Source organism: Tetrao urogallus (assembly GCF_951394365.1).
Source record: "Tetrao urogallus genome assembly, chromosome: 2".
NCBI lineage: Eukaryota > Metazoa > Chordata > Aves > Galliformes > Phasianidae > Tetrao > Tetrao urogallus.
In genome coordinates this window covers 62996419-63022063 of record NC_136814.1, presented here as the reverse complement: position 1 = coordinate 63022063, position 25645 = coordinate 62996419, and the positions used below count along the sequence as shown (strand labels likewise).

The following is a 25645-nucleotide window of genomic DNA, read 5'->3' as shown; positions in this document are numbered from 1 at the left end:
AAGTATATACCTGCACATTGTTCATATTTGTATATGTAAGTGTGTAATCTGCATACAGATGTGTGATGTGATTTAATTCTTTTAAACTTCAATCAGAACAGACAATTTAATACACATAATTTTCTGTTATAAGGGTTATGAGGGATGTGCACAGCAGCAGTGAAATATGAGAAAGTATTAAGTGATAAGCATGTTTTTTCTGGGGTGGGATGGAAGTAGGTAGGGCTTTGTAAAATAAGCAGTAAGACAACACAGATTGTACACGGTACTTTAATGCGTGAAAGTGCTAAACTCGGTCATGCATCATTTTGAAAGGCCTTGCAGTGGTTTTGTTTTCCATTTAATAATGTGATCCAGTGGATGAACAGGAAGATGGAAGAATTGGATATCATTTCTTCCTGTTTGGCTTACCTGTGATATTTGCCTGAAGTATTCTCTTTTTACTTCAGGTCCCTCCTCTGTGAAATGGGAATAATGGTACTAATCTTCTGTGACAAGTTAATGCCAAAGACTTTTTCCCTCTGGTGCAAGCTTAATGTAACTTTCTGAGGAAACTTAAAGCTGGCTCCATCCCAGTTTCTACATAACAGGAAGCCCCATGTTTTTTCTTAGCCCAGAGCCTGGACTAAAAAGCATAAACCGTGTCTTGACTTAACTCTGTTCCTTCAGTGCCCTGTGAAGGGTTTAACCCTTTAGAGAAAAGCAGCACTCATTTGCAGTTAGTCAAAGTAAACTTTCTTAAGCAAGCTTATTAAATGGCCACCTGGGGAGACATCAAGTTCCCAAGTTAAAATAGCATCTTGCTAGTGCCATTGTCAGTGATGGAGCAGAACGACTGACCGTTTTATTTATTTGAAATTCATGTTTGCATGTCACTTTGTTTCTGGTTTGTTGTCAGCACGCCCTTGTTTATCTTTGTCCCTTCTCTTTATCACATGATTTCTTTGATCATTAGTCAGGTGTCTGATGGATTTTGCTTTTCATTGTCTTAGCCATGGTGATTGCCTTAGATAATGGCCCAACTATGTTGTTTTTTTTTATGGCTATTTTAGATAGCCATGATTGTCATGACTCTCAGTTTATGAAGGATATCAACTCACTCTGCTATTTTTTCTTAAAGAAGTGAAGAACTGAAGCTTGCAGAAGAGGCCTAAGAAAGTTCCATGTCATTTTGTTTTATTTGCATTTTGCTTTTCGAACTCCAAAAATTTCAAGCAGTCTATTGAGAAATATTATTAGGTAAAAACATGATGTCAGACAGCAAAGAACACAGGCATTTTTATTTTCAGACAGGTCATTTTTTTCAACCTAACAATACATGCAAGAATGCCCTCTGCATAAATTACTCCTTTTTACCAATCTTCATTATTGGAATATTTTTCATCTTTAACATGATTAGTATTACTTTTTTTTTCCACTTAGTTTATATTCTCATTATAGACATCAGTAAAGAACAATTCAAAGGAATTGTCATGCAGAAATTATAATTAATATTATGTAAATATGTAAAAACTTCAGATTTTGTGCTTTTGATAGAAAAGTTGATGGTTTCTGCAGGAGGAAGTTGCCTGTTACAAAAGCTTCTTAGAGCATAATTTTATAAAATGTCTTCTCATAAAGACTGTTTTCTTTCTCTTGCATGATTGTCTTTCCCCATCATTTCCCAATTGTAACAGTAGCATCTGTGATTATGTAGGGAGAATAATACACTTGTAATGTTTTCAATCAGTTTGTAACACTATATTTCATTTTGGAATTAGAAGGATCATGCCTGACATACCAGCTAGAACTTTATAAATTGCACATTTAAAAGCTTGGTGGGATATGCTGTCAACTCTCAGGGGTGCATGTGAAAAAATTGTCTTTGTTTAAAAGGTATACAGGAGATGAAGAAAGTGCTAGATGGAAAAACCTGTTGTTTAGTAACTTGCGTTTTAAGTTTGTTTGTTTTTTTGTAATTGAGCAATATTCTGACGTGGCATGCTTATTTACAAAAAGTATATACTTTCTCTATACTTCAGGGAGAAAAGTTTTCTGGATCTTTATGAAATACTTTATTCTTTCCCCTAAACGTGTGCATGCAGACAAGTTTTTGATCACAACTCTATGCTATAACTCTTTTGTCTAGGTAGAAGATAATTGAATTGTCAGTGATATCTGCATTATGTTCTTTATATATGACTTCAGAAACAACAAAGAGGAAAGATGCTTTTCTGATTAAAAAAGAGGAATCTTCGAAAAAGACTGTAACACTAGGATTTCTAATGTTAATGTAGTCCAGTGAAGAAAGATGAGTATTTTTCTTAATTGTGAAAATGGTGGCAAAGATATAAGCTAGTAAATTTGTTATACATCTATTCTGAGATTTCCAGGTAAATTCGTAAGTGATCATTTGGATACTTCACATCTGACTATTTAAGAACTAATGAGGCTTGTATCAATTTTTTTTTTTCCCCAAAGCCTTTGGAAGAGAATTTTCTACTATTACAGGCTCTTATATTTTAGTTTTAATCTCATGGGATTTTCTTCTAATACCACATCTGGAAAAACATGTGATATTTGGAGGAGCTTTTCTTCACATCTTCATATGAAGAAAATATTTAAAAAAAAAAAAAAAAAAAGCGTGCTACAGAAACCCCCAGTTTTTCCTTTTGGCTGTTCTGCACAGCCATCATCTGCATTATGTGATTGTGTCCAACTCTTCCAAAGCCTGACATTCAGTGGTGATAAAATTCTCATCCAACATACTTCACTTCTCCTATACTGTGTAATTAAACAGATTTAACTTATTTGAAGTACATATCTAAAAAATGTGAATTAGCTTTTGTTTTAATAAGAGTCTTAAACACTTTCTCAGAGTTTAGGGGAAACTTTGAACAGTGAATTCACTAAACAGTGAATCCAGAGCTAAATCTTTAAATTCTGCTTTTATCACAGTGTGAAGAGTAATTGCTAGTTCTTTGGTGCTGAGTGGTTTTGTTAATGGCTTAACATCTGGACAGTTATGAAAAGCCTCCAAAAAGACAGGCCTGAGGTACGAAGTTACAGACTTGAACTGCTTTGTGCTCATTTGAAGAACAGAGACGTTAAAGCACAAAACCTGATTTAAAGTGGGCGGACAATGAAGATAAGTGAACCTAACTTTTAAGAATACTGTTGAGGCCTAGTTTCTTGTGCTATCAAATTGGAATCACAGGCTGAGCACCAAGGGTCTCCAACAGTTTTAAACACTTTGACTGGGAACTGCCGTGTTTTAAGCTCTGCTTCATAATCTCTCTGTTTCTGAAAAAAGAGTGTCAAATTGTTTGAGTGGTTTATATATATATGTATTTTTTTAAAAAGGTGTTTCTTAGGAGACTTGTAATTGATAGATGAGGACAGGCAATTCACTGAAATGTCTGGAGAGTTAGTTTAGTTTGAAAGAAAATTATTATGGGATTACTACTTATAAACTGTGGTACTGTCCACTGCATTATTTTCATGCAAACGTAGAGTATTTATAATGGTAGTACCTACTTACTTGCCTAAGCCTACTTGGCCACCAAAATAAGATGATCTTGTATTACTCTCTCTTTTAGCACTTAAAAGTTTAGTCTAAGCCTTCTGCATCCTTATCCAGTAGCACCTAATAAAAGGAGCAAAGAAATTCTGCAGTTACTTTCTTAGAAGTTCTTTAAAGTTTCCAAAGTGTTTAGTTTTTCTAATGATGTATCAGCCTAAAGGTGCTCTCACTTTTTTATTAATTCTAAGGTATTTTCAGGTACTTAGGAAACTACTGTTTCAAATGCACAAAATGTAATAAGCCTCGGGTTTCCCTTTCGTGAAGAAATGATGGTATCACAAAAATATTCAAACAAGCCTATTTACTTTCAGTGCAAATAGTTAAAAACATCCATTAAAAAGTTTAAAATAACAGTTTGAATTGGTAATCTTTGGAGATATATAGATAAAAAAAAAAAAAACAGTTAAAGTATATAAATCATAACTTGTCATTGAAGAGATGTGTTTTGATAATTTATAAACACTAATGCTATTGAGCTTACATTATACCATTAACTTTTTACTGTGCCATAACAGACTAATATACTACGTAGTGTTTGAGAGACATGAGCGTATGTAGACATGCTAAGCAAATAGTGTGCCTCCAGACAAATTTACTGTAATTGAGATCCTTTTACCATGTAAGTAAAATATAATTCCAAGACTATTATTTTTATCTCCGAATGCTGTATTTCTGTAAAACGCAACTTACAAGCAAAGTTTGTCTCCAATTCAGGAGTTGTAAAGCTGTTTTGATTTTGTATCAGCATGCATTTTGGTTTTAGTGTACTCCAATTATCATCTTATTAATTAGGAGCTTAAAAAAGGTGAACTAGTTTTTTTACTGTAATTTACAAAATGTGTCAGACAGCTGTGATGGAAACTCTGGGCAGTCTAGTCTAGGATTAGAGATGCACAGTGGCCCTGGGTGCAGCAGGGAGGTTGGAGCTTGATAATTGTTGAGGTCCCTTTCAACCCAAGCCATTCTATGATTCTTTAAAACTTAAGGGGAAGGTGCAAAGAAGATAGAGCCGGGCTCTTTACAGCGGTGCCTGGTGCCAGGACAAGAGGTAGTGGGAATCTCCTGTGATCCATTTTTGTGCCATCTGAACATCAGGAAACACCTCTTTACTATAGTATGCTGTAACTGATGGAGCAACAGAATAGTTTGCTGAGCGGTTGTGGAGTCTCTTTCCTTGAATATCTTGACAAGCTGTATGGGCTTGGTCCAGGGCAACCTGCTGTAAGTGTCCCTGCTTGAGCAGTGGGTTGGACCACATGACCTCAAGATGTCCCCCCTGTCCTTAATCTTTCTGTGATTTCTACGTTTCAAGTCTGGTTGCTTTTCTCTATTGTTGGAAGTCTTAGACCTTCAGTAGCATTATGATTTCTAAATCTACCTTTCTCTAAGGTTGATTTTTCATTAATAGGAAAAGCTGAACTGACTTACAAGTGACATATTATGTACTGTTGTCAAATATGGTTTTCTTGATTCTTGTTTGATAGACTAATGGTAAAGAAGTGTATTAGCTTGTTATTATGATGACCATGTTGTGTCTGAAACTGTTTACTTTTGAATCAACTGAAGGTATAATTCAGTGTAGTTGAGTGTGGTCTGGAGTCTTGAAATGGCTACTTTACCTGTTAATGAGAAATGATAGCTAGAAATTTTGATTTACCCCCCCTTCTTCTTCCCCCCCCCCCGCCCTTTTTTAGTGAAGAGAGATAGACAGGTGTATTATATTAATTCATAAAATTTTAATGTTGCATTTAGTTGGACAATTGATCATTGTTCAAAACAAATTTCCCATGACAAGTTTCTAAAAACATAGAATATTGTTCTACTAGTTTTTAACCAATTGCTTTACCTTCTCACTGTTCTCAGTTTCTGTTGCAAAATTGAAGTTACATGACCTGCTAAGGACATATTACATCAGTGCCCAGTTAAAATGTCCTGAAGGAGAGCGTGTCAGGACATTGTAAGTGGGATGTTGTTAGATCTGAGCAAATAGGAAACCTGAGAAAGAAGAATGAACGTATTCAGAGGAATAGAGACCATTGGATTCTGAATTTGGCAGCTGGAGCCACACTTGATCATTCTCCATGAGATCAATGACAGCACTGCCAGAGGCCTGGTCAAGGTATCCTTTCTGGTATTCATCATAAGTGTACATGACTGGGGTGCCATTTTTATAGAGTGCAACCCAAACATTTGTTCCTTTTGCATGTACATGATAGGAGAAGTAGTATAGTCCAGGGATCCTGCAGGTAAAGATTCCTGTCCTGGGATCATAGTGTTGCTGTCTGTTGTACAGGATTTTGTCAAATTTGATGGGGACTGTTGCCCCAGGGTAAGCTTTTGAGAGAATGACAGTGAAGGCAGACACTGGCATTCCTGTCAGAGCTTGATTTGCTCCTGCTTTCATGAAAGACATTCCTGATAGCTCTCGAGACTCTCCTTTAACATAACCTTCTGGGATTGTGGCTTGGCCAGGGGGACCAGGAGGACCTGGGGGACCTGGCAAGCCAGGCTCTCCATTGTTGCCTTTAGGCCCAGGAGGTCCAGGTGGTCCCATGGGTCCTCTTAAACCTTTTGTAGCAATACCTGCTGGGCCTGGCAGTCCTGGTGCTCCTGGTTCACCTTTTGCACCAGGGGTTCCTGGCATGCCAGGGGGACCAATGGGGCCTCTGATCCCAGGTATTCCTGAAGGTCCTCTTGGGCCTTGTTCACCATTAATACCTGGCACTCCCTTAACTCCTTGTGGTCCAACTGGACCAGGCAAGCCAGGTAGGCCAGCATGGCCAGTGTCACCTTTTTGACCAGGGAGACCTGGATGTCCCTTAGGACCAGCAGGACCCTGCTCACCTGGGTATCCTGGTTTTCCATCTAATCCTGGTAGACCTCTTTCACCCTTGGCTCCTGGGAATCCTGCAGGGCCTGCAGGACCCATGTCACCTTTGGGTCCGGGTAAGCCATTCTCACCAGGCAAGCCTTTGAGTCCTTGAGGGCCCATATTTCCTGGTGACCCAGCAGGACCTGGTTCTCCTGGCACACCAGCTGGGCCTTGGTCTCCTTTAGGTCCTGGAAAGCCAGGAGGTCCTTCAGGTCCTCTGTGTCCCTTCATCCCTGGCAATCCTGGTTTTCCAAATCCTGGGAGACCTGGGGATCCAGGCAAGCCTGCAGGTCCAGGGAATCCTTTGGCTCCAGGGATGCCTGCTGGTCCTGGTGGTCCCATTGGCCCAGGCTTGCCAATGCCAACTTCTCCAGGTTCTCCTGGTGGACCCTGGGGGCCTGGGGTACCAGCTTCTCCACGTGCCCCTGGTAGACCTCTGTCACCTTTCATACCTGGCTGACCTGGAAGGCCATTTTCTCCAGGCTTCCCTATCCCAGCAGGGCCAGGGAGGCCTTGGGGTCCCTGTGGGCCTGGAAGACCCCTGCTACCTGGGCGGCCTGGAACACCAAATCCCATTTCTCCTTTTTGTCCATTTATACCAGGAACACCTGGTTCTCCTTTCTCACCAGGGAGGCCTCTTGGCCCTTGAGCGCCTGGAGGTCCTTGTGGTCCTGGCTTTCCAGGGACAGACAGTCCTGCGGGGCCAGGAATGCCAGGGGGTCCTTGTGGCCCTCTTGCTCCTGGGAGCCCGACAGGTCCGGCTTCTCCTTTCTCACCATTTAATCCTCTTTCTCCTGGCTTCCCTGGTAGACCTGGCATGCCTGGTTTTCCAACAGTGGAGAATCCAGGTGGTCCTGGGGGACCAGGGGGACCTTGCGGACCAGGGCTTCCAAAGCCTGGTTTTCCTGCAGGACCTGGTTGTCCTCTTGGTCCAATAGGGCCTGGGGGACCGGGGGGACCTTGTTCACCCCTCATCTGCACACCTGTATGAGAAGAAACAAGGTCAACATAACATTTTGTGGAATCATGTAAGTTGTAAAAGCCCTTCCAGATTTGCACATTTATTGCAGGGTGAAGAATTAGCTTCATTTAGACTTCACAGAAATCAAGAGTTTAACACTGTTGTTCACTCAGAGCCTGAGCTGACTTTCACAGCAGGGGTGACCTAGGAGTCTCATATGAATATGTAACAAGTACAAATATGTTGGGAGTTATAATGTGAGCTATGATGGCTTTATAATTTTTTTACATCAATACATCTAGAGTAAATATATATATATATTTATATAATACATCTAGAGTAAATATGTATATATATATATATATATGTATAGTGGACAAGTGAATGCAAAGCATTAAGAAGGAGAGGAAACATGTAAATGATTTAGCAAGTTGAGACTTGCATCTTGATAAAAGAAAACAGGATGTTTCCAATAGAACTATGCTTTTTTTTTCTTAAACTACTTGGTGCCTTTTCTTCTTACCATCCACAGTGAGCCATAATTATGGTGTTGTGTTAATTTTGTTTGTTTTATCTTTTAGTAAACATGTAAATGTTATATTCTAAAGTATTGTCATCTTAAAGAATTGTGTTTGCTGTAATAGCTTCACACAGTTACAAGATAAGTGATATTTCACTGTAGTTAGTCAGAGCTCAAGTTCTTTAAAAAAAAAAAACAAACCAACAAATGATGATTCTTTTTGTCTTAGCTGTCAACAGCAGGTGGAGCCATTTAGCTGAATGTCACAAATAGAGGATTAAACAAGCTCAAAACTGTTTTCTCTGTACTTCGTGGGAAATTTGCTGCTTCATTTTAGAATTAGGATGATGATTTGTAGCATATTACAGAGAAGATCAACATGCATATTGTGAGCTATTTTACTGTTTTGCAGCAGCTCATACCACTATAGAACAAAATACCATAGTTATGATGAATACTGATTAAGAAGGCTTGCAAAAATCAGACTCTGAGGTGTATAAAAATAAACTGGATTCTGATTTTCTGATGGCAACATATTCAGTTCATTGCTTATTTAGAAAAGATTCATTAACAGTTGATCAGCTGAAGTTCTATTTGAGTCTTAGAAAAACAACAAAGCATATCTGTGTGTGTATATATGTATATAAAATATATATATATATATATGAAGTTGTGTGCAATGAATGCTGTCTTTAGGAAACCAGAGTTTGTTATCTAATCTGTGGCTACTTTTGGGCCAAATGAGATGAAGTAGAAATATTTTTCTTTTTTAAAGAATATAATAAGAAAAGCTGTCAAATCAAATGTGTTTCATGTACCTGCAAGGTTGCTTTCTTCCTGTATTACTAGGGAAATAGTTATTACCTATCAACTGCAGATAGTAACTTTTTTTTGCTGATGCGTAAAGGCAGCATAAATGCATACTGTTTTGTTTTGTGTACATTCCTATCTCATCCTTCTGAAGTCAGAGTTAAGAAAACATGGGCAAATCAAAGCAAAACTTTGATGCAGACAATGAGTTGCTGACCTTGTGATGTTCTGGTTGTAAAATGGAGAGAAACATGAATACATTTTTACATCAGTAGCGTGAATTCTACTTTACTGAATTTAAAACCTGGCATTTGCTAGCAGACAACTGTAACTCCATCCAGGTGTACTTTTTTATAACTCAGGGAGCTATGTCCATTCTTCCAAGTGAATTCTGTTCTTCAGGAGTTAGAGTTGAATTTCTGCAGTGAAGTAGCACTGATATCATTCAGCAGTGTTCAGGTAACATGCTGTTATTATGCTTGACCTAAGTGGGGGGTGGGAGGAAGCAATTTCTTCAGACATCAGTTTTAGAATGCTTTTCTTTACTGTTTTTCAGTTTGTTTTAGGTTAATTTTGTATGTCTTAGTTTTATAAAGTGATGTGTGCTGCCTTTAGCAAAAGCTTCAGTATCTTTCGCAAATGTTGTTGTCGATATTTTCTATGAGGAGCTGAAAAATGTGCTTGTTTCAGATTTAAATATCTGGTGATTGTACTGTCTTAGAGATAGTAGAAGACAGATGGTTGCGTTAATGAAGCAGAGGTTTTACCAAGAAAATTGAGGCAGTGGTTAACTATTCTTTTATGTGTCTTGGATGTATAAAATAACTTTACATCAAGACCTGTCAAGAGCAGTCAAACCTTATATTTGGATAGAACTAAGTTTCAAGACTTCAGCAAGACCTGCAGTAAAGGCCTATTAGCTTAAACATTGCTGGACTGTGAGATTTAGTTCTATGATTATTCTCAACCAGGACTTTTCACAAGGAGTTCAGGGTAATGAGCAAAGGATAAAGTTCTGCTATACTAATAGTATATGTACTATTCTATATACTAGTATAATACTACATTAATATATATATATTAGTATAGTAGAATATATGTATATACTAGTATATATATATTAAACCCACACTAGAAAAGAAAGTATATTCTGACAGGAGAGCTGTCAAGAAAAATTATCAAATTGTTTTACAATTTCTTCAATTTGGATAAAGCTTTAATAGATTTCAGTTGCCAAGATAAGCATTTTCTGGGAATTATATCCAATATTGCATTTGTTTGCTAATCTAAAATTAAAGAAAACATTATTTGTATTTTTGGGATCTAAGAATGTCTTTTGCAGATCTGGCATTTTTAATCAAGTGATGGAAAATCTTACCTTTAGATTTTTTCTTTGTTTTAAAGTGAATGTAGAGAGTATAGAAATATTACATTCTAGTTCTGCACTTATACTATGTTCTTTTAATTACTAAGTGCTAATATGGAAGTGGGAGTATGCAAATAAATTGAGGCAGTTTCAAGTTCTAAATTTTTTCCCTGCTGCTGACTATCCATGTCTCACTCCATGATTTGTCTTTTCTGTTGGTTCTGCTGTGGCTGTAGTAAAGGTTAGTTTTTCAGTAGCTACATTTGTTGCACAGCAGGCCCTCACACCTGCACTGATCTGTATACAGATGAATATGTATACTGAATATGTATACTGATGTTGCTGAGAAAAAACAGCTGAGAGTTACAAAGGAAGTTTTAGTTTGATGTTGAGGTGGATCTATTACAATATGAACTTGCCAACTGCAGAAATGAGCATGGAACTTCCATCCTATTCTGTTAGGTGCTATCAAGCACCTAGCAAATGTTGTCCTGGGTCACTAATTTAGGCCCAGTCTGAAATTTTGATTCCAGGTAGCTTTTTGGCAATGCTATACAAAAGGAAAAGAACATGCTGGTAACTAAATCACTAGAAGATGATGTACAGTGAACAAATATGAGAAATAAGCTGTAATTAAGATCTTGACAAGTGCTACTTGAGCTACTTGCATAAGGAGCAACTCACTAGACAACACATTCAGAGGTATTAATTTGGTTTTGCGGTCTCTTGTTTAGTTCTTCGATTATTATCTTAGGTTATGAACAATGACAGTGAGCCCTCTTAAATCTCTTCTAAAATGTATCTGTAGGATGCTTGTTTTCCAGGCTGAGAAACAGCAGTTATTGTGTAGTTTTCATTTTGATACTTTGTCACCAAACATGAGGATTTGTCAGGTCTCTTTGTATGACTGGTATCTTAAGTCTGTAAAATTGTAAGCTATTGCCACTTTTGTAGTGTGGTGAATGATCTTTGCTCCCTTTCCTCAATAGACAGCATCTTACAATTGTCACAGGTATATATAATCATATTTAGGTTAAGAGGCTTACCGCAGATTAGTTTCTCTGTTAACATAATGTGAAATATTAGTTTAGGACAGTTTCTTTTCCCTTTTACCCCTTTTTCCTATTTAATTTGAACCTTCCTTTTCTTCTTAATTTGTTATTTTATTTCTGTTCCCCCCCCCCCCCCCCCTTTCCCAGTGTTTTCTCTAGATTTATAAAATAAATACATAAAAGTTGCCTTGAGAAGAATAGAATTAAGTGTGGTAGAAGATAATAAAGTACGTAGTATACTTCATATGAAAAATGATACAATAGTGAATAAAATCACTGGAAAACACTGTGATCAAGTACTGGGAAGAGAATGTAACTTTAACCTTCTGGGAACTCCAGCTAGTAAGTCATGGCAGTACCTATTCATGTACCTAAATTCAATCTGAGAGTGCTGGTAGGATTACAGAAATTCCTTGCGCTGAAGGCAAGAGATAAAGCTATAATAGTGTTTTGGTGCAGTCCAGAAGAGCATTTTGAGTGGGTAAGCTTCCCAACCACGCTACTTTCACTTGTTTCTCACTAGAGAGGATTTTTGGAAAACATGGCCTGGAGGCAGTTTGAGTGAGACTATAGCAGCATCTTTGAATTCAGTGTGTACTACTGTTGTGTATCCAATCCATAGGATTTGGCTAGAGCTACTCTGAAATGAAAGCTCCTAAATGAGGATAATATGGATGCTGTGTCCTGAGGAGCTAATCTTCTGCTCTCTGGCTCTGCTTTTGTTTTCTAATGCAGACTTAAAATGTTCCTTTTCTAATGAAGTGTCCCTTCAGCAGTTATTGTGTCACAGAAAGTTTATGCAAGTGTGCATCTTCATCAGTGGGAGGTAACTTCCTGTGTCACTGTTAATTCCTTCTGCAATGATGAACTTATTAAAGTAAGTCTAAACTGTTAGTTCAGTACCAGTTGTACAAACAGTGAGCTTTTGTTCATGTGTTGACCCACTAGAACTTATTTTATGCTAGTTTATTATTTTTAAAAAAATAAAAAAGTAGACTTACCTTGACTCTTTACATTGAATGGTAGAAAGTGTGGTGGCCCCTTGATGCTGGACTGTTTCTGGTATCGCTCGGAAAAGTATCCATCACTACCATGGACGATGTTTAGACAAAACAGCAGCAGTAAGGATATTTGTAAATGCATATTTCCAAATCCGTCCACTGTTAGAAAGGGAAGACAACAATGTTTTAAGTAGAAGTTGATGAGTGTCTTTTGCATAAATTGGTTTTCTTAAGCTATTGGTATTAGAAGTTTCTTTATTTTGTGCTTGCTTTTTCCTGCTTTCACTGTCTGTGAAAAGTGCTGTAAGGAGAATAGAATCAACATGGCTAACTTAAGATTTGGAGTTCTTGTATGTCTAAGATACAAAAGAGATGGCTTAGAGGCAGAAATCTCACTTTTAGAAAAAATAATCATTTTAAATAAATGGCAGCCTACTTGAAGCCACTGACTTCAGAAACAGTAGTAATTTTTCTAATTACTCCAGGACCCAAAAGCAAAGTTCAGCAGTCACATATATCAGAGCTCCTGGAATGAAGAAAAGGTTTAATTGGTAATATATAGGCTATATACCATGATGTTATTGCCCCTGTCTAATGCTACAGTAAATTCCATGAAGTATAAAGTTCTGGCTCCTTCAGCATCCATGGCAAAAATCTCACATTCAAGTGAGGTTTTTGTTTGCAACCTGTTGAATAACCCCAGTAGCAGTAAGGAGGCTGATGCTAGCCATTAAATATCAACTCTCTTGCAACCCCAACCAACATATCCTATAGATTTTAGCATCAAAACCATACAGAATGAAATGAAATAATAACATACCAAATGTTGTGGAGCTCCAATGCAGGGCAGTAGAGTGGCAAATCCTCCTCTAGTGAGGAGTTCTTCTGCCACTGGTGAGTGAGCAGAAGCTGATGATTTCAAGTGTCACCCTTGACTATTTATACGATTTTCACCCTACTTTGGTGACTGCTGGGCATAAGCTCCTCCCCAAGAACCCGTAAGCAGTAATTATCTGTGTGCATATGTGTGTTTTTTAGGGGTGGGGGAAGCTATTTTTGGTAGGGATTTTAGGTCCTGTTAAGCCTTTTTTAATTTCTTCTTCTTCTCTTGGACCTCTTATTGTTGATGAAATTGTATTGCCTATAGTTCGTATTTTCTAAAATTTTGCATCCTTTCTGGTTTTAGAAACGAGAAAGGTTACAATGGAAAAACTTGTAAGTAAGGTTTATCATTTTAGGTGCTTCATTTGGATGTTTCTGTGAATGTTTTTAACTGAAATGAAGAATTGCATATTTTGAACTTCGAGGTGTTGCTTTCAGAAGTATTCGTCTGAGATTATGTGAATAGTTATTCACTGAGGTACAAATAGAGAGCTTAGAATCAGTTAAGTTGTTAATTTGAGAGTTGTGTATGAATCTGAACATTATTTGTAACCAGTTATTGTATTCAGAGATTGTCTCCAAAATCTAATTTCTAAGCTTGTAACTGTTCTGATATTGGAGGTATGATATTATCTATTTTATGTATACTGCAAGTAATGTTTCTGAGATGTAAGATTACATTACACTATGAAAACTATTATATTCAGCTGTAATAAATGTATTGAAATCCATACTGCCGAAGTTTTATGCAAGCTGCTGTGTGAGTCTGATGGGACTTCTTTGATCTTTTCTGTTGCCAGTAATTAATATATATATTTTATTATTTTTTTTAAAACATGCTCATTCAACTGTAATTACTGCTCTATTTTGACCAGGTGCATTTTGTTCCTGTTAAATTACTTCAGTTTAGTAAATTTATGCTATGGCTGTTTTAGCATTGGCTCAAACTTGATTACAGCTTTTTTTTTTATTTTTCCTTTAAGTTATAGATTGATTCTAACCAATTTTGCTTAATAGACTGTATCCACACATTGTGATTTCTTTCTGAATAAATAGTAGAATCTGACAGTGTTTTAGCATCATCTTTAATACTTTTTTTTTATACATATATATGTGTGTGTATATATATATGTTTTAACATTGTTACATCATGTTCAGTCTTATGGGAGCTAAGTTTTTGAGTGTGTTTGAAAGTTTTAGTTTCTCTTGTATTGAAGATTGGTGGGGGAAAAATGTAGTATCTGTTTTTGCGAGAGTAAACTGAGCACATGCTACGAGTTACTGTGATGAAGTTAACATGCCAAGTTGCATTTATTTAATCATTTGTGGAAGCCATCTGGAGAGTAATATCTCTGCAGAAGATTACGTGTGTACCCATGTCCTAATACCAATGGTAGAAATATTTTAATTATGAAAAGGATACTACATATACTACATACTATACATATTATAGGAATCTATTTTACTCTAGGAATACTAGCAAATAATCTGTGCTACCATGAGTTCTCATGCATGGTAGGTACAGAAGGGACATCTGTTACCTTTCCAGGCAATAGACTGAGCTATTGGCCCTGAACTGTGCAGCTATCTTGCAGAATGACAGGTTAACTTGGGCTGAATTTTACCTGCTTTTTGTCTTTGTTTAATTTCACCCTCTCCCAGTGACAACATTTTTTGGCTTCTATGTATTGTGGCAAATATGCTAGAACACAAGTTACTGTACTGAAAGAGACCAGTGGACCATCAAGTCTGTTCTACTTACAGTTGTGCTAATACATTTGCTTATTAGAGGACTGTATTACAGTTTGATTTAAAGACTGCTGCAATAATTTATTTAAAGTATTGTTAAACAGTTCTTTTCTTCTATTCTTCTTTCTAGCCATCCTCTAGACAACATTGTGTTCCAATTTTGTAAATAAGCCCTTTCCTCTGAGGAGATCTCTGGACTGTTTTCCCTATTCAGCTTGTGTGCCCAATCCAGTCACTGGTTTTCAGAGAATGTTTGTATGTCTGAGATTACATTTCTATTCTATGCGTGCATTTAGCTCCTTTTAATGTTTTGAAGAAAGAAACTTTGTCCACAAGTCATTTGTGTAATGCCTTAAGCTCCTTCTTTTAAATATTGGTCTCTATAAATTCAAGTGAGAATCCTAACAGAAACAGCAGAAAAGCAACTTCAATCTTTTTTTTTTTGGTTCACATAAATCCAAAAATAACTTTTGATTTAAAAACATTTAAATATATAGCCCTAAGTGGGAAGTGTGGTTGTTGCTAATTTGACAATATTTGGTTAAGTTAGGAACAGCAGGCAACAGTTCTGCGCACATACCGTTTCATGCTAATTTCTAGCCTAATTCATAAATACCCCCAAGGCAGACACACTTATACTACAAAGGCACCAATAATGTACACCCCTATTTGTTCAGCAGTCTCACTTCCTGCCTTGTCTCCTCTTGGGGAGAGTGGTGAATAATCTCTGTGTCTTTGTGTAAATACCAATGATTATAGGGTCAAAAGGTACATACAGGTAAAACTGTTGTCCTTTAATGTGAGCTCCACCCTATTGTACTATCTTGTGCTACTTCTTTGGTTTGAGGTTTTGTTTTTTGTGGTTGTGGGAAATAGAGGTGGAATTGGAATATGCTTCTTTTGTATGTATTCCTTGTTGCTGTGGGTGTTTCCTGTTGGCAGAACAGTAATATGCATTTAGCTCTCAAGCACGCCTTCGAAGGTTGGCTTTTTTGTGTATATTTGCATGTGCAAAATTACGTATAGTAGACACTATGCTTATTTACAGTAACTGCACATTTTTAAAAAAGGTTATTTTCATACCTCTTGTCAAGGTATAACTATTCAGATGTTTTTGTTTTGTAGCTATGCACTTTCCTTTTGAGTGTAGGAGTCTTCACTCTTCTTCCTCCCTCTGTCCCACTACTGTAACACTCAGGAATAACTGTGGGATACCTTTAACCACTGTACCATTCCAGAACTTGCTTTTACTTTGGTATTGGCCCCCTCATTCCATGTGAAAGCAGCCATTTTAGTAGTTCTTCAAGGTCAGACTTCAGCTATGTTACTGCTGAACTTAACTGCAAAAAGACTCAGAATAGAATTTCTGTGGACTGTATGAAATAGGCACTGAAATCCCAGAGTCCTTAATGCTGGCTGAGTGTTGCCTGTTCATCAACAAGCACATATGCTTTCCAGAAATCTGTTTCTTGCTCCAACAGGGCCGAGGGAAACAAATGGATAAGTTTTGTGGGAATGGCACTATGCTTTGGGAGGTGGGAACTGATATCACTACAATCCTGCAAGTTATTCAAAAGGTGAATAGAGTGAGTGACACAGTAAGCAGACACAAGGAAGTCTTGTGGAATTAAGCATAAACTGGACTAAAACAACTACTCCCTTTCTCACATAGATGTGCAGATGCACAGAAGCACCTGAAACTGCTGAAACAAGTCTCAGAGAATGGCTAGTCTAGGTTTTACACCAAATAGGAATTGGCATTGTATATTCCTAATGCTTAACATTTTCATTGTGAATATGCTTAGATTTATTGTTTTGACTTAAAGACACTGAGCTGCAAACTAGTGCTTTCTCTTGTCAGTTCCAATGTTGTTATCTGCCTGAAGTGAACTTTGAAAAATCCGCCATAGTCTGTGGTGAGTTTTTCTGTGTGAGAGTGCTTATACTGAAAACTTGTGGAAGCCCTAGTGGTCTGTAACTAAGTTGTCTCTGGGGAAGAAATTCTCCAGCCTCCAGTTTAAATTCTATTAGCACAGACAGCCATGAATTTCTAGGAGAAATTTGAAAGCCTGCCATGAAATAAGAGAAGTAATTGGGTTTTCTAGTTTGTGGTGCACTTATGGTGCTCTGAAGTGATCTCAGCTCTATGGGTTAAAAGTGTCCAGCTGTCCTTTTCCATCACATAATGCTGGACAATCTTCACACGTTCACATAGTAATGGCCAGGTGAGCTGTAAGTGGATCTGCGGAGGAACAAAATGTTCTCTTGTACCTTTTTAAATGGAGAGTACTAATACAGAACTCTTTCTCCTTTCTATCATGCTGAAAGAAATAGGAACAGGATTGTTTTTTAATTCGATACCTGATGGAAATCTGTGCGGTTCTTTTTTGTTGCTTGTTTTAAATGTGTAGCTTTTATTTGTTTCATTTCTGTCATCACTGTTTCACTTCATCATTGCTGCTACTTTGTATTTACATGGAGGCTACTTTAAATTCCAACATTACCTACTTGGACTCAGTAAGGTAGAAAACATCTTGGTAAAGAAATTATTTACCTCTCTAGTTACAAAGTAACCAGGATTTCTTGTGAGTTTCAAAATGCATAGGCGCTTTATTGAGGGAATCTGCAGGGCTATGTAGTTCCATCCCTGTTAGTACTTTTCAGATACAACAAGGAATTCCCTCTTCAAATCAAATGAAAGCTGTTGTGTTAGCCCTATGCTTTCATGCTAATCTTTTTATAGGTATAAAGCCTTTATATTTTTAAAGAGTGTAACTGTGGTTGAATAAGCATCCTGCTTTCAAGCAGTAATGGAAAGATGGTCTTTATTTGTTCTGGTACTGCAAAATTGTCTATTGTATGTTGTGTTCAAGTATGCTGATCTCGAGAGCTTTATTAGTATAGCAATACATTTAAATAGATGACAGTTAAATATTTATGTTTGCTTTCTGATGAGTTAACCTGCGCAGACACTGAATAAACATGCTGAAACATCAGGAAGTGATGTGTAGAGAACATTTTGAGACTGACATGGATTTTGTATTACATATTCCTCATATTCAGATAATATTATCAATGAATACTTTTTAATCTCACTATAATATTTGTGGTTCCATTTCATTGTGCTTGTATAAAACACACGCACAAATGTGCACAAGAACTTCTTTACAGTGAGGTGACAGAGCACTGGAACAGGCTGCCCAGGGAGGTGGTGGAGTCTCCTTCTCTGGAGATATTCAAGACCTGCCTGGACACCTACTTGTGCTACCCCGTGTAGGGAGCCTGCTTTGGCAGGGGGATTGGACTCGATCTCTGGAGGTCCCGTACAACACCTACGATTCTGTGATTCTATGAAAACTATGTCAATTTTCAACTAAGAAAACTTGTAACACTTGAATGAAGTATACCAAAAAGAAATACTGTGTTAGAAAAGATGTTTCAGTTCTTCAGATATGCTGCTGGCCTTTCCCCCTTTGTTGGAAAGTAAAAACAAGTATTGATCAAATTAATGCATTAAATTGAAACTCATACCAGAGGTATGAGATTTAAATAAAAGCTGATTAGATTTCAAGATACTGAAAGCAGAAAGCTGTTTATATACATTGATACTCATACTTCTTCTCACAAATGTATTTCTGAATCAGTACAGTGCATTCAGGAAATTCAGTTTCGTCTTTCTGACAGTGCAGTTCAGACAGTAGGGCAGAAAGGAGAATCCACTTTCCCTTGTGCAGTTTTAAGAAAAAAAGAAATCAAAGGGTCTGAATGCTGAATGATCCAAGCAAATAAGAGAATTTGGCCTTGGATTTTTAGGGGAGGGCTCCATGAAACTATTTCTGTTTAAACAAAGCCATCTGAAGAGATTTCCTGTTCCTTTTAACCCATGAATGCTCATTTTCAGCTTTTTCTGTGATATTGGCTGCACTCTTGGTTGTATTAATATGAAGCTTTTCTGTAAGCTGAACTAATAAGAATTTGATTTTGAATAAAATGCAATCAGACTTTAATAGGAGTGCTGGAAGGAGGGAGGCTGCTTTTTCTGTAAGTCCAGATCATTTCACAGGACGTGTTAAGTGATGTAAAGCAACTGAAATGCATACTTGCTTTTGAAGTATTACAAGTGTTCTTTTTTGTTGGTTGTGTTGTTTTTTTTCCCAGTAAGTTCTTTATGACCATGATGTTTTACTTGAGTTTTTCAGCCTACCGCCACCAAACCTGGTGTGTGACAGCAGAAACAGCATTCAATAAAAACACAAAGTTGCTAAATAGTCACCATGTCAACATGTTGGTTTTCTTTCTTTTTGGGGGGGGAGTGGTGGTGGTGGTGGGATGATGAGGATGACACTGCAGGGAGTGCATTTATTTTATTTTGTTTAATTTATGCTTTGTTTTTCTCTGATTATTATTATTATTATTATTTTTTTAATTAGTGTTAGTATCTTGTTCTATCTCGGTATCTGTTGGGCTCTTTCATACTAGTGAAATAAAGTAAGATCACTGATGAAAGAAGGGTGAGAACCACTCTTACTTTCCCAAAGGTGAACAAATTCAAGCAGCTTCCTCTGAATTAGGGAATCTTCCAAATAGTGAAAAATAAGTGTAAGTGAACTACTTCTTTAAGCATGTCCACTGGAGCAGTCTGCTGAATAATCCTTTTTTCACCTGCTGTGGTTTGGACAATTGGCGTAGAGCTGTTTTTAAGCTTTCATGTTAAAAACAGGTACCAAAGGTGAGGAAAAAAAAAAAAAATAAATCCAGCCTTCTCCAGCCAGAACAAATAGAAGTTGTCTGAATTTACTATAAAAATAACTGATTTGTTTGTTTTGTTAACAATATTTGGCATCTTAAGTATTGCTGTTTCCCTTTCATTTATTTGAATTGAGACATGGGGAAGTTCTGTTTGTGGGTGTACACAAACTTTGACTACTTTGTTTATGAAAAAAAAAAAAACCCACCCACAATCTGAGTGTATGGAATCTAATTATTCATTATGGCTATTAATAGGACTGGTTTTAGTTTCAATAGCCTGAGATAGGATTTGTGAAAGCATTACATTGTCATCAAGGACAGTCATAATTATCTGCTTATAATAAAGGGTTAGTAAAATGGTTGCTTTTAATGTTACAGAAGACACACCAGTGCAGCAATTTTATAGGTGTCACTGTATTACTTGGCTCAAGTCTCAGAGTTTCAATATATCTTACATTCTGTAAGAGAAAAGTGGAAGTGCAAAGATAATTTTTTCTCACGTTTAGCCAGTAGGCTCTCACATTCAATAATTTGAGAACTGAATTATGATTTGATCAAAGCGGCTTTTATTTAGAGGTAAGGAGTGAGTAAATACTTCCCAAACTGGCTAAATTGATCCAGGTATCAGGGATGGATAGAGGCTCCTGAGCTCAGGATAGGTGCCCAGGCAGAAATGCCAACTTGTTTCCAGTGGTGATACTTTCTGACGATGCTGTTGCTGCTGTAAGTGGTGCAGGAAAAGAACCTTAAAAACTGAATTCTTGCTGGAGGTGGTATTGAATGTCATTAGTATCCATGGATGGTGAGATGTAAGCAAGCAATAATTGTTTGAATTATATGTGATTGATGTGCTCTGATGTGAATGTACTTGAGCATTAATGAATTCTCTGATCTGAAGATCAGAGAAGTCAGAAACAGAGAACTGAATCTGTAAATTCCAGGTCACCTTCCAGTCTGTTTACTTATGAGCCGTTTTTACCTGTGTGGTCTGTAATAACCAGTTTTTGTTCCTGGAGTAGTTTATCTGACAGTAGCTTAGCTAGGGATATAGGTGAAGGTAAATTTACTGGGAGTCTGAGCAGCTTATGGTGCATAAGCAAGGAGTAGGCTGCTCTGCTGTCAGCAGCTGCTTCCAATGTAATGTGCAACTGCTGAACTCTGACAAGCAATTTCAGGGAACGTTTTCTAACATGCTGTCACTGCTGCAAGTCTGGAGTGGAAAATGTCTTCTACCAAGCTACGATAACAAAGTTGAAATTAGGATGTGGAAACTGGGTTGAGAGTTAGTCAGTAGGATAGGAGTGGAAAGGAAGGAGTCATTTATCTGTTCATAATAGTAGCGGAGTCTGAAGTTGACTGTTATTTCATGTAACATCTGTCTTAAGGAATACTTGTAGAACCTGTAGATTCCTTAAATAACATAAGCTATAAGAAGAGGGAGGACACTGCAGCTCCTGGTACAGTAGCATTTACCTAGACGTCACTGTTTCTGTTTCCTTCTAGCTGTGGATGTCCCTGTTCATTTCAGGGGAGTTGGACTAGATGGCCTTCAGAGATCCAACCCTGAGATTCTATGATTTTATGAAATAGTGAAGGCTTCTGAGTATTTGGCTATGCTAGGCAAACAAGTAGGTGAATCTTTGTAGTGCATGCATTCAAGAGAAACAAATGAAATTTGAGTGTAACTGAGCAAGAAATTAAGACACTTTAAGTGTAGGCTCCTTAAAAGGGCACAAATCCCAGCCTTTCTGGCAGTGTGCGGGCTGTTGGACCTTAGTGCTGGAAAGCTGAAGAAGTTTTACTCTGCTTAGCAACCTGGCTGCAACCTGTTTTGAACTGCTACAAAACCAGAGAGAAAGGCAAGGCTTTGTGGTCAGCTTGCACTCAGCTCCAAGCTGCTGTGGGAATGAGCAATCTCTGACTACAATTAGTATGAGATTGTGTACTGAGGAAATGAAAGCTAGGAATACTCATTTTGTTAAGTATTACAGTGTTGAGACAGATCTCAGCACTGTTTAGAACTCGCTATTGTGTGAGTCTGAAACTATTAGGGTTTCATTTCATTTTATTCTCCCTACTGAATGGATGTAGTTGGACTTTGCAGTTCTTGAAAGTCAACTTCAGAAGATCTTCACCAAAGGAAGTCTGTTATCCAGATTATATTCTATGTTTCTTATTAGAGCTTAATAAAATCTTAACTGTTGCAGCTATAGCACTGAAATCATAGGATCATAAAAAGGTTTGGGTTGGAAGGGACCTTTAAGATCACCTAGTTCCAACCCCAGTGCTATAGGCAGGGACATCTCCCACTAGACCAGGTTGCTCAAAGCCTCATCTAGCCTCACCTTGAATGCTTCAGGGAGGGGATATTCACAATCTCACTGGACAACCTGTTCCAGTGTCTCACCACTCTCTCAGTAAAGAGTTTCTTCCTAATATCTAGTCAAAATCAAGCCTTTTCCAGTTTAAAGCCATTTCCCCTTGCCCTGTCACTACATGCCCTTATAAAAAAAAATCCCTCCCCAGACTTTCTATAGGCCCCTGTCAGGTACTGGAAGGCCAGTATAAGGTCCCTCAGGAGCCTTCTTTTCTTCCTGCTGAAAAGCCCCAGCTCTCTCAGCCTGTCCCCATGGGGAGGTTCTTCAGTCCTCTGATCATCTTCCTCTGAAATATAGAGATTATCCTAAAGATTATGTAAATTTCTGAGGGTGCTTGGTGGATCCTTCTTATTGTAGCGATCTCCAAGGATCATGGTGTTCTTTGCAGATTCACCTTAGCCACTTAAACAAGCATCTGACTTTGCTTGCATGTTTTAGGCTATCCAGATGATGCTGTATCTTCCAGTTAGAAAGCTAGTTCTGATACGTATTTGCAGAGGAAGAAAATGCCATGTGATGATCAGGAAGGATGTTTAAAATATGTAGAAAATAAGAGGGGTGTACAATGGCTGCTCTGAAAACAATACTTCCAATTTTATGATGGCCCACAATGCCAGAGGCAGATTGTGGTGTTGTGAACAGTAGCTTCCCACCACTATTCCATTACATTTTGTTGTTATATGACAGATGGCAGCAGAGGGGCTGTCTGACAAAATGACATCTCACATGGAAATGCATATGGTGCAAAGATATGTCACTGAATTCCTCAAAAAATGTGGAAAAAATGGAACATATTGACATTCACTGATACTTGCTGAAAATTGATGGAAACCAAACAGTGGATATGAGCACAATGAAGTAGTACGTGATGTGTTTCAGCAGTAGTGACAGCAATGGTGTGTTGCCTCTGCTGGTGCAGATATTTATAAGTGCAATGTGCAGGCTCTTGTTCATCACTCATAAAAGTGCATAGTTAGTGGTGGTGACTATGTTGAAAAATAGTGTTTTGTAGCTTAGAAAATTTTCTCTACCAAATAGTAGTATTGTTCTCTCTGCGTATCCTGTAGTTTCCATAGAAATAAATACGAGGCATTGCTTTCAGGGTGACCTTCGTATATTAACCCTGAGGGTTTTGAGACATCTGTATTAGTCTATATTTTTCAACAAAAACAATAGGATTGAAGAAAAAAAGAGTAAATTGTGTGATCTGGGAAGCTGGATGTAAAAGTAATGCTGTTACATAAAATATTATTAACTTCTTGCTTTTGTTACACTTTATTCAGCTACTTTCCTTCCATTGTTTAACATTAAATCTGGTAGAGTCAATTAAGCATTGCCTTCTTGTCATTGCGTGGCTTTATTGGGTTATTTGATCTTGTACTAGTAGCAAAGTAAAATTCTGTCTTTATAATTCCAATCTCATCCTGTATGTGTAGTGTTTTTAAAGATTTTTTTCACTTTTTTTTTTTTTTTTACATAACTGAGGAATAAACTTGAATATTAGATTTGTCTGTAAAATAAAATAAAATCCTTATTTGCAGAAATAAGCAAATTTAGTGGAAGTTACAGGAATGATATTTGGAATTCGGTTTTCATTTACCAAGTTGAAGTATTTATATACAAAGCTGAGTACCTTTAAACTCTCTCTGTTTTTCTTCAGAACCTAAACATAACACTGTTTGCCAGTTGAAATTTTAGGTCACCAAGAATGCATTTTAGGTCATTGAGAGAGTGTATTGTTTCAGGAAATAAATGTCCTGTGTAACCTATGGTGGAATGTATTTACTTACCTAAGTATTAGTAAGTGAATTAAAATTAGTAGCTTTTTTTTTTTTTTTCTTGGTTCCTTTTTATACTTGTCTAAATCAAGAGCTTTTTCTGGAATGCTCTGTGTGCATAAGTTGTATTGGGTTTTAGAGTGGATTCCACCTTGGGATGTGCTGACCAACCGCAGGATGTTTATGTGAACTTTGCTAAGTTTCTGGCAGACTTCTTTCTTCCAGACTTTCATTGCAGTACTTTACCCCTGAGGCACTCAAGTCATCTAGAACTGCCTTTTTGTTTGTTTGCTTGTGCACCGATTGTTTACAGATACTTTAGGGGAAATATATTTAGGCAAGTCATGCAGAGAGTGTCAACTCTGCTGAAAACCTGGGAGCTGGCAGGAGCATGAGAGGAATTTCTTTAAAATGTGAAATAATCCCTGGAAAACAAAAAAACCTGTTTAATAATATACAACACTTTTAATACCTTCTCCAAGTATCGGGGGATCGGGAATGCTAAGAAAAGATCAGAAAAAAAATTGCATTGACAAAAGAATGTTAATTTTACAAATGTAATGGGGATAATGGACATAATTCTGTCATGTTCTCTCTAGAACTGCTTTGCAATATTTAAATTTTTACTGGATCCTATTTTAGAAACAGAAAGGAAGACCTCACTGTAAAGATTTGTGTTATCTAAGAAAGCAATCTGTGGTTTCTGGAGAACTTGATTAGAAGCTGTTGCAATGATATTATCTTTCAGTCAGTCACTTAAGAATAAATGATTTTTAGAACTCAGGATCTTATTCAACTGGAAATAGCTTAGCATCTACTTGCACATTTATGTCATGTGCCTGCCCTTTTCGACTGCACCTGGAAGGCTTGTAAGAATATCTCTTTTGTTCTTTGTCTCTGCTTTCTCTGTCTTCAGTGATGTTTGCCATCCTCTGAGAAATTAAACCAGTGCTTTGGAGAAGTTTTAATTTACAAGCACAGCAGCTTCAGGCTTGCTGTCTTTTCCCCACAGGGTTTCTTATCTTTTTAATCCCAATCATTTATGAATTTTGCATCTACAGTGTGGTTTGGAGGTAAGTATTGCAATGTTTCCAGCAATGTTTTTTATTTTATTAAAAAAAAAAAAGTGTTACCTTTGAAGTACAAAAACAATGGCAAAGATAGTAAGAACTGTGTTTTAAGTTGTTTTCACAGGATCTGGTGTTTGCCTTCTTTAGTTTGTAACAAAATATTTGCCCTGTATTTTAGTGACTGTCCTCCAATATTAGGTCTTAGAAGTGTTTATATTGTTACAATTTGAAGCTGAGTGGACTATTACTTTTGTATACTTGTATATAAGTTTCAGAATAATCTTAAAAGGACTGTAAATATGGTTACAGGTATCCGTGTCTCTATGGGGGCATCCCTGTGAGGGGAAAAACACAATTTCTGAGATGTTTCTCGGATGTGGTCATTACAGCATTTAATTATATAGAAAGGATCAGACTTCTAAAGCTGTTTACATATGACTTCACTCCTTAAGTAATCAGAATTAGACATCTTTTTTTTTTTTTTTTTTTTTTTTTTTTTTAGGGTTAGATATCCTTCTTATCAACATCCTTTTTCTGTTGTTTATTCTCTTTTTCTGCCCTTTGTTTCCTCATGGATATTGTCATTAGGCAGATATTATTTTCATATGTACATAGCTCTAGCTTTTCTTCATGCCCTTATGCTGAGAATCTTGGATGCCAATGTCTCTTATGAACACTGATGTTTTAATGGCAGTAAGTTAAATGGTAAGTACAGGTGATTATACATCAATAGACAGATTATTACCTTTTAACTAGAAATGTAAGTGCTACACATTTCATGCACAGAACACGTAAGCAATATGTTTTAGAAATGAAGTATTTTCTCTGCCTCTCAGTTATCTTTTTCTATGTATTTCTTTCAGTTTTCCACACCTTTGGCCTTGCTATCGTCTTC

The 25645-nt window shown here is 37.2% G+C and overlaps 2 protein-coding genes across 2 annotated transcripts in view; one reads left to right on the top strand and one right to left on the bottom strand.

Moving 5' to 3' along the window:
* LOC306944413 (dermatan-sulfate epimerase-like) overlaps positions 1 to 25645 on the top strand; it is a gene marked incomplete at both ends in the record, with an annotated part of 163682 nt that overhangs the window by 12147 nt on the left and 125890 nt on the right. The window lies entirely within an intron of this gene.
* On the bottom strand, positions 5535 to 12286 carry COL10A1 (collagen type X alpha 1 chain; the record flags this gene model as incomplete). Its single annotated transcript, XM_079532811.1, has 2 exons — positions 5535 to 7417; positions 12145 to 12286. The coding sequence occupies 2 exons, from the start codon at positions 12284 to 12286 to the stop codon at positions 5535 to 5537; spliced, it is 2025 nt and encodes a 674-aa protein (XP_079388937.1).